General features: G+C 32.7%; 1 protein-coding gene across 1 annotated transcript in view; it reads right to left on the bottom strand.

Annotated features, from left to right (window-relative positions):
- The window catches only part of LOC143044649 (cadherin-23-like), a 65657-nt gene that overhangs the window by 28312 nt on the left and 21720 nt on the right, over positions 1-15625 (bottom strand). The window contains exons 10-20 of the mRNA XM_076216707.1: positions 13999-14127; positions 13105-13183; positions 12034-12152; positions 11582-11782; positions 11028-11192; positions 9730-9891; positions 9019-9083; positions 7979-8216; positions 3684-3947; positions 3174-3246; positions 1455-1888 (exon numbers count right to left, since the gene is read on the bottom strand). Coding sequence (XP_076072822.1) covers positions 1455-1888; positions 3174-3246; positions 3684-3947; positions 7979-8216; positions 9019-9083; positions 9730-9891; positions 11028-11192; positions 11582-11782; positions 12034-12152; positions 13105-13183; positions 13999-14127 — 1929 coding nt within the window. The remainder of the gene's footprint in view (positions 1-1454; positions 1889-3173; positions 3247-3683; positions 3948-7978; positions 8217-9018; positions 9084-9729; positions 9892-11027; positions 11193-11581; positions 11783-12033; positions 12153-13104; positions 13184-13998; positions 14128-15625) is intronic.

Raw genomic sequence — 15625 nt, 5'->3', positions numbered from 1 at the left:
GCCCAGTAGTTTCAGAGGAGAAGATTTTTGTAAAAGTTAACGACGACGACGACGGACGACGGACACAAAGTGATGGGAAAAGCTCGCTTGGCCCTTCGGGCCAGGTGAGCTAAAAAGTAAAATTACAAAAAATACCGATCTACGAAATAAATTCAAAACAGAAAGTCCTAAAACAAATGGCAAAATCAAAAGTTCAATAAAATTGAGAATGGAAATGGGGAATGTGTCAAAGAGACAACCCGACCATAGAGCAGACAACAGCCGAAGGCCACCAATAGGTTTTCAATGCAGCGAGAAACTCCCGCACCCGGAGGAGTCCTTCAACTGGCCCCTAAATAAATATGTTACTAGTTCAGTGATAATGGATGTCATACTAAACTCCGAATTATACACAAAAAACTAAAATTAAAAATTATACAAGACTTACAAAGACCAGAGGCTCCTGACTTGGGAACAATGTAGAGGTATAGGGGGAGGGCTAACACTCCCTTCTTACTTAGTCTATTTGAAAGATGTGCTAGCTTTTGACGTGAATAATGCTTTCTTTCTGCTTTATAAAGAATATTACCCTAAAAAATTGGATGTGAAATACCTTAACGTATACGATGTCTACATGTTGAGTTATATTTACGAATGAAGTCCTTGTACCGATGTTAAAATTTAGTAAATGTTTTGACTAGTTTGTGATAACGAAAACCTTGGTGTAATAATTTTGTAGTAATATATAAATTTCGTGCATAAATCTAATACGTTGTTACATACACGAGCGAACCGTACAAGTTGAGATATAGGGAATGTTGCCATCTAGAAATGGATAATTCACAATAGAAAATGAAACATCATCTCTTTTATCATAAATTTTTGTATTATGCTTCCTGTTAATGATATGGATATCAAGATCGAGGAAAGGGCAGTGGTCATTGTTAGTATTAGATTTATTTAAAATTAGTTTAACAGGATAAATTTCTTTAGTATACATACTGAAGTCGTCATTATTGAGAGCCAATATATCATCCAAATATCTAAAAGTATTGTTACATTTTTTGAATAAAATGTTTTCTCAATGGGTCTTTGCTGATTTATGTCATAAATTGTAACTCATAACAATACAAAAAATCAGGTCCGCAATAAGTGGTGCACAGTTAGACCCCATTGGAATTCCGATAACTTGACGATATACGGAATCACAAAAGCGAACAAAAATGTTATCTAGTAAAAATTCAAGAGAAGATATAGTATTAAAGTATGTCCGATTGACATAGTTCTTTTGTTTGTTGCTATTAGTAGTGAATCGAACACATTAAACGAATGGATGACAACTGTCATATTCCTAACTTGGAAGACTCTTCCTAACAAATTCTGTATTTCTGTCATTATCGATGGTTATATCGAACGGGTTCAACCTATATCATTATCACTATTTGTTTTAACTTTAAAACACATGTTGTACATACCTTTATAGTTTCATTGTCAATTGTGTTTTGTGGTGGTGTTTGAAGGTCAATAATTTTATAAAATAAATTAAAATTTGAATCTTCGTCTGTTGCAGAACAATTAATCAACGAAGTACCAGGTATTTTATCCTCCGATACATCGACAAAGAAACTGCCCTTATCGAACGTTGGTGGTGTATCGTTAACATCTTCAATAACCACAGTGACGTTTGTGTGTCCTGTCTCAGGCGGCGTTCCTCTGTCTACTGCTACTATTGTCAGGTTATATACTTCGGTAGTTTCTCTATCGAATTCAGCATTCAAATTCACAGTTATTTGACCAGACGTGCCATTTATTCTAAATAGACCGGAACCAGTTATGATGTAGTAACTAAAATCATAGTTTGCCTCAGTACCGTCCTCATCTGTAGCATGTACGCGTCCTACATAATTGCCTAGAAGAAAATACAATAAGTATTGAATATAAAGGACCAACTTTTCAACACATAAAAAATATAATTGAGAATGGATATTTGAAATGTGTCAAAGAGACAACAACCCGACCAAAGAGTAAAAACCAAGCAGAGACCACCCGCGAGAAAAAAAGTTCCAACATCCAAAAGGGTGCTTCAGCTGGCCCCTAATCAAAAGTTATGTACTAGTTCAGTGATAATGCAGGCCATACTATAAACTCCAACACGTGTTAACCAACTGAAATAAGTTAATAAAAAATCATATAAGACTAACAATGGTCAGAGGCATCTGACTTGGGACTGCCGCCAAAATGCGGCGGGATTAAACATGTTTTGTGAGATCGCAACAATCACCTATACCTCTAACCAATATAGAAAATAGAGGGACACAGCGGTACCCACAGTAAAACTCAGTTTAAAAGAAGCCCGAGTTCGAGGTCAATAAAGGAAACAAAAGATTATGTCTTCATCATATGAAAATCAAACACCATCCTTCCCGTTAGGGGTTTATTATCAAACAAACATATAATGTATGGGAAAACATAACATATATGGGAAAAACATAACCTGTAGCATGCCAACAACTGGTTTTAGGATAAATCAGCAAGTCACTATTAATACCAAAATATGTCCTCTGTAATGAACTGACAACAGTATCGGGACTATATCCATTCTTTGTTATTCTGATTGGTGGTTTTGTTAGCTTTTGAGGTGAATGCCGACATGTATGTGCTTTTTAAAAAATATTCATAATATACTGGATGAACGGATAAGAATTATGCATGTTTATTTATAATTACGAATAATGTCCTTGTACAGATGATGAAATTAAGTAAATGTTTTGACTAGTTTATAACATCGAAAACCCTGGTGTAATAATTTTCCTATATCACATCTTTCCAAAATCAAATACGTTGTTACATACACGTGCGAATCTAACAAGATGAGATAAACACAACAAGATTGTGACAAGGAAACGTCATGATCTAGAAATAGATAATCAACAATAGGAAATAAAAAACTCTTTTATCATATAACTTGTACCTTACATTCACTTTTGATAATAATGCTAAACAGGGATGACTTAATAGTATGCAGATTGATTAAGAATTGTATTGCCTTGTAAAACGTTAACATTATCTTTCTTTGTCAGTCAGGCATATTACAAAGTTCAATAACATCCTTATAGAAAACAAAGCCTTGATAGTTTGGAGAATATTATGACGAAAATACGTGATAGACATATGATAATTTGTCCTCTGCTTACCGACGGTTGCATTTTCATAAATATGTTCCAGATACTCAGAGGGATTGAATACTGGTGTGTTATCATTTATATCCTGAAATGTAAAGATACGTTTCAAATATATGATTTAAAAGCAAATGGAATAGTTATACACGTGTAAAAGAATATATGTCAAACGGTACAAAAACTATTAACTAAAAGACGGAAAGGCAGCAAACTAGTTTAACATCACGACATTGTCTATGTGGCTGATTCAATTCAATTCATTCTAATAAATGTTAACTTTCAATTTTTAAAATGATAAGGATTTTTTACCTCATGAATAGATTAACTAAGCTGTATTTGGCAAACCCTTAAGAAATAGGTGTTTCTCAATGGTCTCCAACTTCGTACTTTATTTGACCTTTTTAACAAAATTTGATTCGAGCGTCACTTATGAGTCTTTTGGCATCTGGCGTAAATATAAAATATCAATCCTGGTATCTACGGTGAGTTCATTTAACTATAAGTCCCCTTACATATATCACTTACTTGAATATTTATTATAACAGTACAGGTTGAACTTAAAGACGGATTTCCAAAATCTTTTGCCTCAACATATAATGTCACTTGTCCGTTGGCCGTTTTATTCAATTTCTCATAATCTAGCGATCCCTTCAAAAAAATATTTCCTATGAACTCGTCTGATTGCTGTATTGTACTAATGGTAAAATTCTTTTCCATGTGAAATGGAGAATCAACAAGATTAAATTCCACTCTACTGTTGCTTGTGTTTTTCTGGTCTCGGTCAGATGCCTGCAAAATAAAACAAAATATTAAAACACTTTTTGTTATTGATAAAAAGGATAAAACTGATCAAAGAGATATAAGAAGATGCATCTTCGCTAGCCAAGGGTTACGGTCCACTCCCGCTCTCTTCACCCTTGGCATATTGAGATAATATTTCGGAGACACAAGGTAAGGATTTTTATTGGTTGCAGTAGAAACTCGCTGCATCCAATCAAAAAGCGCATATAACATGATCACATGTAAATGTAGAAGGTGTTTGTAAACAATTGCCACGTGTTTATTGTGCAACAAGTCTTTACAGCACTAAACATACGACTATATTTAGTGACAACTTGAATGTTTTAATCAACTAATAGAAGTTCCAGTGTGTACATGTTTCATGCACAAATGCATGAATGTTGAAGTATATTTTCGTTTCCGGCTTTACCAAGTGGGTAGAATCTAGACGTTACCGTGTTTTACCTCCAAATTAAAGAGTTGAAGTGCTACCATTGGTCAAGATTAATGTATTCGGAATGGGCGTGACTTTAATCTTCCGACAGATGGCGCAACATGGATATCACAAATGTTGGCTCAATCTGCCACGGGTGAAGAGAGCGGGAGTGGATCGTAACCCTTGGCTAGACAAGATGAAGAAGATGTGGCAGTTGTGCCAATGAGACCATTCTCCATCCAAGTCACAATTTATTAAAGTGAACCATAATAGGTCAAAGTACGGTATTCAACACTAAGCATTGACTCACACCGAACAGCAACCTATTAGGGACCAAAAATAAAACCATTCCAACGGGAAAACCAACTGTCGTATCAATATTATAAAAAACGAGAAACGAGAAACACTTACGAACCACATCAACAAACGGCAACTTCTGAACACCAGATTCCTGACTTGGGACACAATTACAGCGGGTCTAAACGTTTTAATGGTACCAAACATTCACCCTTATTTGAAACAATAGTGTAACATCTTAACATAGAAAGACACACTTTAAAACATCAATTGAAATGTTTTTACTTAATCAAAAGACAGATTAACACAAGTCATTTTACACTGAACGAATATATTTGATCTATGTTACAATGTTTATACAAAATCAATAAACTAAGGGTTGAAAATTATATTAACAGTATGAATTTTTCGAAAAACTAAGGATTTTCTTATCCCAGGAATAGAAACCTTAGCCATATTTGGCACAACTTTTTGGAATTTTGGCTTTTCAACTTTGTCCTTGTTTGCCTTAATAACTATTTTGATCTTAGCGGCACTGATCAGTCTTAAGTGGACGAAAATCGCGTCCCGCGTGTTACGTCTATAATGCTGGTACCTTTGATAACTAATTATACCGCTGTGAAATGCTAAACAGTTTCCGAAAAACAATAAAAACATTGAAATCAGCCAATTACAAAATACATGATTCCAACTTACTGTACATAGACATTATACTTAAAGTATTGATTTTCAACTGATTTTGCATTGTTTTAATTATTTCAATTCTATTGATGAATATGAAAAAGAGTTCCCAAGAATACATTATTCGTTATCGCCAATGTTCCGAATTCACAGGCAGTGTACATCCTACATTTAGATACTTTTGAGATGATATAAACGAGGTATAAGCTTCACACTGTTGGCGCATTTATTTACGGTATTTCTATGACAACCTCACGCGTTAAGTGATATATTATGGTAACTTCAATGCATTTCGAAATTGGTTAATGAACATTTTCAAGTTGTTTAATTTTTCTGTGTTAGTCTTTATATATGAGCAATATTAGATTAGTTCTGTTATACGGTTTGGGACATTGAAAACAACTAAAACATTAAAAAGTCGAACAAGAAGACTTGAAGGACGCTGTTTAAGACGAATTTCTAACATCAGATGGTTAAATGTAATTTCAATCAGTGAACTGTCAGAAAGTACAGGTGTGATGATTATAGTAAATAAATTTATAGATACCAGGATTAAAATTTTATAATAACGCTAGACGCGCGTTTCGTCTACAAAAGACTCATCAGTGACGCTTGAATCAACAGAAGTTTAAAACGCCAAATAAAGTAAGAAGTTGAACATGTTGAAGAGCATTGAGGACCAAAAATTCCTAAAAGTAGTGCCAAATACAGCTAAGGTAATCTATTCCTGAGGTAGAAATGCATTAGTTTTTTTCAAAAACTCCAAAACAAATTTAACAGGTAATTCATAATTATGAATATATCAATGATAACTCAAGTCAACACAGAAGTACTGACTACTGGGCTCGTGATACCCTGAGGGAAATAAATCTCCACCAGCAGTGGCATCGATCAAGTGGTTGCAAATAAACTCATCATAGATACCAGGATTAAAATTTTATATTTACGCCAGACGCACGTTTCGTCTACAAAAGACTCATCAGTGAGGCTCGAAGCAAAAGATGTTTAAAAAGCCAAATAAAGTACGAAGTTGAACATGTTGAAGAGCATTGAGGACCAAAAATGCCTAAAAGTAGTGCCAAATACAGCTAAGGTAATATATTCCTGAGGTTTCAATGCCTTAGTTTTTTCAAAAATTTAAAAACAAATTTAACAGGTATTTAATGATTATGAACTTATCAATGATAACTCAAGTCAACACAGAAGTACTGACTACTGGGCTTGTGACACCCTGAGGGAAATAAATCTCCTACAGCAGTGGCATCGACCCAGTGGGTGCAAATAAACTTATCATAGATACCAGGATTAAAATTTTATATTTACGCCAGACGCGCGTTTCATCTACAAAAGACTCATTAGTGACGCTCGAATCAAAAGATGTTTAAAAGGCCAAATAAAGTACGAAGTAGTTGAACATGTTGCAGAGCATTGAGGACCAAAAACTCCTAAAAGTAGTGCCAAATACAGCTATGATAATCTTTTCCTGAGGTAGAAATGCCTTAGTTTTTTTCAAAAATTCAAAAAACAAATTTAACAGGTAATTTATAATCATGAACCTATCAATGATAACTCTGGTCAACACTGAAGTACTGACTACTGGGCAAGTGATACCCTCGGGGAAATAAATCTCCACCAGCAGTGGCATCGACCCAGTTGTTGCAAATAAACTCATCATAGATGATGAATCTTTCTGAAATGAGATCATGAGAAGGCAGTGGAAATATATTGGACATATATTGCGAATAGATAACAACTGGCATGTGAAAAAGTGCTGACATGGACACCACAAGTGACATGAAAGCCTGGAAGACATAAAGGCACATGGAGAAGAGATAAAGCAGCAGAGATAAAAAGACATGATTACATCTTGAACCTGATAGAAATAAATCGCGAATGAGTCGGAGGTCCCTTGTGGATACCTTATGTGTTGAAGAACATGAAGAGAATGAAGAAAGTTAGTAAGAGTTTGTTAACATAGGAATGGTATGTCATTTAATTATCAAGTGAAGTTATGAAAATGTCTGTTTTAACCACATGAATTAGAACAGGATATTTCAATTTGGCACGTTTGCCACGCATCCTTACATTGCTAACTTTAAAGTTTAAAGGTCTTTTTTCAGCAATATGACCGTCAATAGGAAGAAAGAAAAAACAACCGCAAGTTCGATCTGTGAGTCTTCATAATAACTTAAAGTAACAAAATTAGACAATTACTGGCAAACATAATTTCCTAACAACAGTTTGAAATTAAAAGAACAGAAGAATAGACTGATTAAACACTATAAAGTCATAAGCCACTTAGTGGTAGGGACACAAACAATCAAGTCCTATAGAGTCGTCATGTTGATTTCAAAAGTCAGTGCCAGTATGCATAAAACTCATTTTAAGAAATCCGTAGTAGAAATTTATCGTTGGACATTCGGAAAAAATCCGTCCGTTCGGAGCAAATCTTGACTTAAGTATTTTTTATGCAAACGGGCCCTGGCACTAAAAAAGTTATATACTTCATAACTCATAGGTCACCACCGAGATCCCCATATTTTGAATGCTTTTAAATTTTCTTATATTTTCCTGTCGGTATTACGATCAAATAAAGTCTCTTGTCTTATGTCAAAGTTGTACTCACGGTGACACTTATCTCGAAGTTTGTTTCATTTTCTTTCACAAAACCGATGTATGATGACTGTGTGAATAACGGTTGATTGTCATTGATATCATCTAGATTCACAATGACTTCAGCTGGTTGCAAGTTGCCGCCACCGTCTTTTGCAACTAATGTCAATACATATTCGTCCCTTTTCTCATAATCTAATTTTTTATTTTCTCGTTTTGTGATATTTCCAGTAACACTGTTTACTACGAATCTACAAAAAAGATAATTTAGTTATAAATATATCGAACATGAACAACATGGACAATTTATTACCTTAATTTTTTTTTAATAAGATATTTTTCGGCTTACAATATTCCGGTATTGCACTTTTATGGATATTTGTATATCCATTTTTGTCGAATTTGTAGTTAATGACCCTTTGAGTGACATAATGTAATAGAGTGACATAATGTAATAGAAAACTATTTAAGTCCAGTTAATTATTTCTGTACATCAACTAACAAGGTGTTATTGTATATTTTCTTTACATAGATCAATGTTTTCTATCTTATATTGTATTTACAATTATTCTTACAACTTTTCTCGTATCATATTTCATGTATTTATGACTCAAACTTAGAGCATACTGAATCTTTCGAATATTTCTGAATTTATGCAACGAATTATGAGGTGTATCTGCAGACCCGTTAAAGTATCAATATTAAGCACTTCACCAAAAAAAAAAGAATTATAAGTAACAAAACACAACAGAAAATAATCAAACAATAAACTAAAAAACTAAAATTTAAGAAATCGTTAATAAATGAAAATGCATACTTTTTTTGTACACTACTTCAAAAATTCATTCGTCTATTTTCAAAGTTTGCATTTTCTAACATATCTGTACCATTTTTTAAATCCTCTTGAATGTTCAGTAAGAATCACGAATTAATACACATCAAAATATTTGTAATAACGTGGCTTGGTCAGTTTTTGCCGACTATTAAGTTTAAGAAGTGTCCTTTGGCTATCGTGTGCCTCTTTTTCACAGTGTATAAACCAAACTAACTTACATATCTCCACCACCTCTCAAACTGTATGTTATTTCACCAAACTCTCCACTATCTTTGTCAGTAGCCTGTATAAAAAGGACAATATATTATGTTGTACAACAAGTCAATCGAACAAGTACTGTCAATAAACGATGTATTTTTCGTTTTAGTCAAAGAAAAAAATATTTTTTTAAAGAACTTTTGATTAAGTGTTAAAAGATTTCAAACAAGATAATCCATAAACTTGTTCTTTTTTTGTTGTTGCCTTCTTAAATATTATCCATTGTATTGTGTTAAAGATCTCGGTCAAAGCAGAATGTAATTGCTAGCGTGAATAGTCAAGTCAAACAATAAGTTTATGAGAATTACCAAACCGGAAATTTCGTACGTTGACACATTTAAAAAAAATGTTGTTCACATTGTATGGGTAGTTTTCAATGGTTACATGCAGTATTTCAAATATGCAAATAGATGTTTAAATTTTGATTATAGGTTCGTCTAATTGGTATTGTTTAATTATCAACTTTCACAAGTACATGAAGTCTTTGCCAAAATACATTGTGAATCCATACAGGTTCAAATGTAGCCGTTGAAATGGAAATATGTTCATAATATATGCATGCTATGGTACTGAAGAACATCGAAAGAATTTAAAAATTAGGAAAGAAAATATTCATTTATATGCCAGGCTTAACATTAAGTCTTGTACTATTGTAACATAAAATATCTCACTTGTTCTGACAGGACTTGTTGAACATTAGTATCATTCTCAAAAATGTGTACGGAGAAAGACGAATTTGTGAACTGTGGTAAATTATCGTTTCTGTCTATGATTTCTAGATGAACTGTACAATTAGCTCTTTTGGCTGGTGCTATCTCTTCACTTGCAACAAGCTAAAGCAAACATTTTTTATCATCAGTAAACATTGTTGCTTTTTGCATAAACATTCTTACAAGAATCAAATTATCATAAAATATGCTCACATTTTAAATATTACAATTTAATGCAATTGACTCGTTTTAATATGACAATTGTTTTCCACTAGTTCTGTTAATTGATTAAAGTTAGCGTTTGCTTTCATCAGTTTTTATGGACTTACAATTTTTGTATTTACATTTAAAGTTTTGCTAGTCCTTTTTTCAACCTAAAAAAAGAAGATGTGGTATAATTACTTATGAGACAACTCTCCAGAAGAGACCAAATGACACAGAAATGAACATATGTAGGTCACCGTACGGCCTTCAACAATGAACAAAGCCTATAAACCGCATAGTCAGCAACAATACAATAACAATACAATAATAATGTGTTATTGTTAGTTTTTATCTGAGCAGTAACATTGGTACCATTGGATGTTCGAACAAGCACTTGGTCGACCCGTGCGTAGCTTGTAGACATGTCAGGTCATATTGGTATAAGAGAGGGAAGAAAGATACCAGAGGGATAGTCTAACTCATAGATTGAAAGTAAACTAACAACGCCATGGCTAAAATTGAAAAGACAAACAGACGAATAATAGTACAGAAGACACAACATAGAAAACTAAAGACTAAGCAACACAAACCCCACCAAAAACTTTGTGATAGTCGAGTAGCTTAGTACTGCAGTACTAATGTGGAAATGATGATACAGTGTTAAAAGTATTTTTCTGTAATAAAACTTATGAAATCATTTCTCCATGCACACAATTTAGGTCTGATTCCATGTCCGGTTTCGTCTATACTTTAGGTTCCTTTATGGTTGAACAAGCGCGACGACGCTAGATTAGAATTTTCAAAAATATCCCTTACTGTAGCGACAGTTATCATCGAAATACACATCTGATGCACAGAACATTTTGCACAATTAAATGTCATTATATCTTTTGTTTTCTACTTTCTGATATTCAACTTTGTTTACCAGACTTTTATTATGTTATTTGGTGTCTGGCGGAAAATTGTCTCATGGGTAATCATACCTCATCTTCTTATTATCTTGTAATAAATGAAAACGATGTTTTCCATGCTATAAATCATATGATAATAATTACCGTATATGATATGTTTTGTACTTTCTCAAAATCAAATGAGAAATCGTCTTGTAGATACAGCATTATATTTCCACTGCCTTGTACCATATCCGGTACTGGGTTTATTCCCTGAACTTTAGTTCCATTAACATATTGGAGTTCTAAATGAAGACGACTGTTGGAATTCTAACGTCAGAATATAAAAAAATAAAAACATATGACATAGAGAAAGTTAAGCTTATCTGGCTTAGATCGTGTAAAGAATTGCGATACAATACTGAAAGAATGTCTATACAAATCAAAGCAAACACAAACAACGGATAAGCTAAAAAGATGTGCAAAATCGTATTTAATTTCATTTAATCAATAACAAATCAACGCACAACTAATAGTACATCTTGTGTTATGCGTTACACTTCGCTTCAGAGACTCAATGTTACACCGACTGATTTGTAAACTAATTCACCATGTGAACATCATTTCATAAATTGATAAATTTTATATTTGTTAGGCCTGTTACAATAATGGAATATCTTCATATTAAATGTTATATCAAAATTTTAAGCAAAGTATACCTGATCTGCATCCGTAACATTGATTTTGTCACCTTTAATGGTTAAAGGTACTTGTACCAAGTTTTCAAACACAGTTGCAGTGTATAAGGACAGCGGAAATTGTGGTAAATTATCGTCAATATCTGTGATAGTAATTACTACTGGTGTTGTTGAATTTGATGGTCCAGGATCAGCCTCACTTTGAGTTACATTTTCAAACGCCTGTCAAAACATCATTACAAATATGTAGCTTATCAATGGAGAAGAAAGACATAACATATCTACTACAGATATTATAATACAAAGGTCAAAATTATGTGCACATACAAATCATTATAACTGTTTAGAGAGAGAGAGAGATTTAATCACAAATTATTCTGGAATTGGAAAAAGTCAAATACGTTGTTAAAAAAATAAAATATATATCTATATAACATTATAAGCAACGATTATATCTGAATAGTTGTATTTACCATCAGCGTCAAGGTACAAACACCTGAAACTTTATGTATTACAGCTTCCTCTCTGTCTATTCTCTTTTTAACTGTCACAGCACCATGTGTGTCGATTTCAAAGTAATCTTTGCATTCTCCTAAGAATATTGCATCATAAATGATAGATTTTTTAATCAAAATGTGTTACTGTATACAAACATTCCTAGTTGTGCAAATCCATGCACAGATAAGTTTCAAGAGTTTAAAAATATGACGTTAAGGAATCTAAAATGGCTTGGTCATAGATTGTGGCAATCACTATGCATTGGTTTGCTTATAATGTACATACATAATAGCCTAACGTATATACACAAAGAATAAAAAAAATGGAGCTAATTAGACGCATTCACACATGCAAACAGTATATTCTGAAAACAAGCCTTATTTCTTTAAAGATACATCGTAAATCCACGCATTGAATTTAACCACGTCCTTACAGTGAGCATATATGCTAATAAGGAAACACATGTTTTTTTAATTTGTTTTACATTGCAAGATATAAACGAAGGTTTATCTAATTAACAGTATGTATAAAAAAAAAAGATGTGGTATGATTGCCAATGAGACAACTGTCCACAAGAGACCAAAATGACACAGACATTAACAACTATAGGTCACCGTACGGCCTTCAACAATGAGCAAATCACATACCGCATAGTCAGCTATAAAAGGCCTCGATAAGACAATGTAAAAAAATTCAAACGAGAAAACTAACGGCCTTACTTATATAAAAAAATGAACGAAAACAAATATATAACACATAAACATATGACAACCACTGAATAATAGGCTCCTAAATTGGGACAGGCACATACATAAATAATGTGGCGGGGTTAAACATGTTAGCGGGATACCAACCCTCCCCCTAACCTGGGACAGTGGTATAAAAGTACAACATAAGAACGAACTATAAAAATCAGTTGAAAAAGGCTTATGTCGTTGGGTGAAATAAATAGTGAAGGAATTATGAGCATTAATAGAATTTGTATCATTGCAATTTTGTTCAGGAAAAAGATATTGAGAATTAATGTCTATAAATTGTAAGCTTACCTTCTGTGAAAGTATATGAAATAGCATGCGGAACACCGGTATCACCATCATCGGCTCTGATAGGGTATGTAAAGTTAACCTTCAAAATACCAAACACATTGTATCATTTATTGCATACTATTTTTGTTTAACTTATAGTGTTGATGATTTTATTGATTATATTTCTGAAACATTATACATAATATAGTTAAACTTTAGGTCAAATTATAGTAAATACTAAATAGGCTATGTCACAGGTTAAGGTAATAGTTTGCATACAACTTTAGTTCGATCAACTTTCTGTACAAATATTCCCCAATATTTAAAGAAATCAATCTGGAATATTTCAGATAATAAAAGAGATAAACGCATTAGGTTTTCGATTTGCAGTTGTTGTTCAATGAGCCAAGTGTGTATGCCAAATTTTAGCAACATAGGCCATGTACTGTTCCGTGACCTTAATCGCATATTCTGAAAGTCTATTAAGTGCTCTTTTGATTCGTTTGATTTGTTTTGTTTTGATGTCGTTTATATTCATGTCATGTCATTATCCGTTTTTCTTGATTTATAAGGTTGAACTTCCCGTGGATATTTTTTACTTTTTCTACTACAAAATTTCAGCAAATGTTTCTGATCATTTACTTTCAATTCTCACGTGTATATTATATTCCAATTTCTTCTCATGTAAAAATGTTAACATAAAGAAGTACTTCTCATAGACAAAAAAAGGGTATTTACCTGATATATCAACAACGATTAAAGGATGAGGCTTAGAAACAGGGAAATGCCAGGCTCTGCATGAATACACAATAAACTATCAACATGTATGTCTTTTAACAATTCATCCAAAAAGCATGCGTGTTTTGGTACAGCGCTAACACTATTAAGTCGTGAAAATATATAATCATTACTTACGGAAGTACCAATAGCTTTCTCCTCTGGAATTTGAGCATTATACGGTTGACCGGTAAAGTAAGGTGGCTTGTTTTGTATATCTTGTATCTTTATAATTAATGTTGCATTTCCCTGTAATCCTTCTCCATCCTAAAATATTTTTGGTCTTATCAATGTTATGTAAACATGTATTTGCGTCATATGTTTTATCCATAGTAACTTATACACGTGCTTAAGGATGTACACCTCTGAGGAGCCAAACATTTCTAGAATTAAACTTTGTTTTTAACCTGATTTTTGGGTTTATAAGACTGTAACAAAATATTTGGTGAAGAAAAAATCATATGGTGGTGCACTTCTTTTTTTGTTACGGCATTTTGAAAATGACCAATTTTTATGATTTTCCCATTTTTCATCGATTTTTACCTACTTTTGGGCTATCATCGTGAAAAAAATCACAGTTCCACAATTAAACTGTTTTTCATACTTTCTATAAAGATGAAGTGGACCAATCTGAATAAATTTTACTTAAAAAAAACTAAAGGTAGATGTTAATATAAGAAAGTTTTATCATATTTTGACGCTTTTTTGTGTATAATTTAACATGCTGTGAATTTTTAATTCTTGGTGATTTTTCTCAGTTTTAAGAACAAAATGCATACTATTTCAACTTTTTTTGTAATAAATGATTGAAAAAATACATATCTAAGAAATTTGAAAAGACCAAAATGATATCGGATGTACATGAATTCTTGTAAAATCATTTTTGTATCCCTAACCCATTTTCTAAAAATTTTGGATAAAAATACTGACTTGATTGCATGGTCGTAAAATTTGATAACTGGATTACTCAAAAACCATTCATTGTAAACACTCAATTTTTTCACAGAGTTGTTTGATTATAATATTTTAAAAATTCATTGATATTTTCCACTTGTATCACATGTTTTGGAAATAATTCAAGAACGAGATTTCAACGAGACTGAACGAGACTGAACGAGACAGAAAAGTCAGAAGAATACATCCTTAAATACACATATGGTAACTTATTTAAGAATTGGAAAATAAGGTATTTCTACTTTTCCGTGTAGAGACCATTTGTTTTTGTTCTTATTGTTATTTTTTACTTCCTTTTCGCTTTTGAATAATTTTTTCCTCCGGTGTTTGTTTCAAAAGATGTCGCTTAGATATTTGATGTATGAATTAAACCGGCACTTTATACGCGTTTAAAACCGAACCTGATTCACTGAACACTTTTCCTTGTAATAGTTAATCTCCGAAGATATTGTTCTCCTTGTCCGCACCACAACCTTGCAATAATAAACAATTACTACAAAATGTTGTTCCCAAATTGCTAATTGCATCATCGAGGAGGGCACAAATATTTTATATCGTAGTGATCCGTATGGTAGTAAGTTCCCCGTCTGTCTTTGATACACGTGAAACGTTATAACTCATAAACCATATATGATATGGACCAAGGATATTTTGATTTAAGGTCCTAGGTTAGCAAATATGAAAATGAGATTAAAATGTATCGCTAAAGGTGATGTTCTAAATTCTGATTTCAGCGTACTTTGGCTTTCCTTATAAAACCGTATATGACAACGACAAACTATTTCACAAAATTAATAGTTGCAACTTGCAG

Source organism: Mytilus galloprovincialis, chromosome 9 (genome assembly GCF_965363235.1).
Source record: "Mytilus galloprovincialis chromosome 9, xbMytGall1.hap1.1, whole genome shotgun sequence".
Classification (NCBI taxonomy): domain Eukaryota; kingdom Metazoa; phylum Mollusca; class Bivalvia; order Mytilida; family Mytilidae; genus Mytilus; species Mytilus galloprovincialis.
This window is presented reverse-complemented; position numbering and strand designations above follow the sequence as displayed.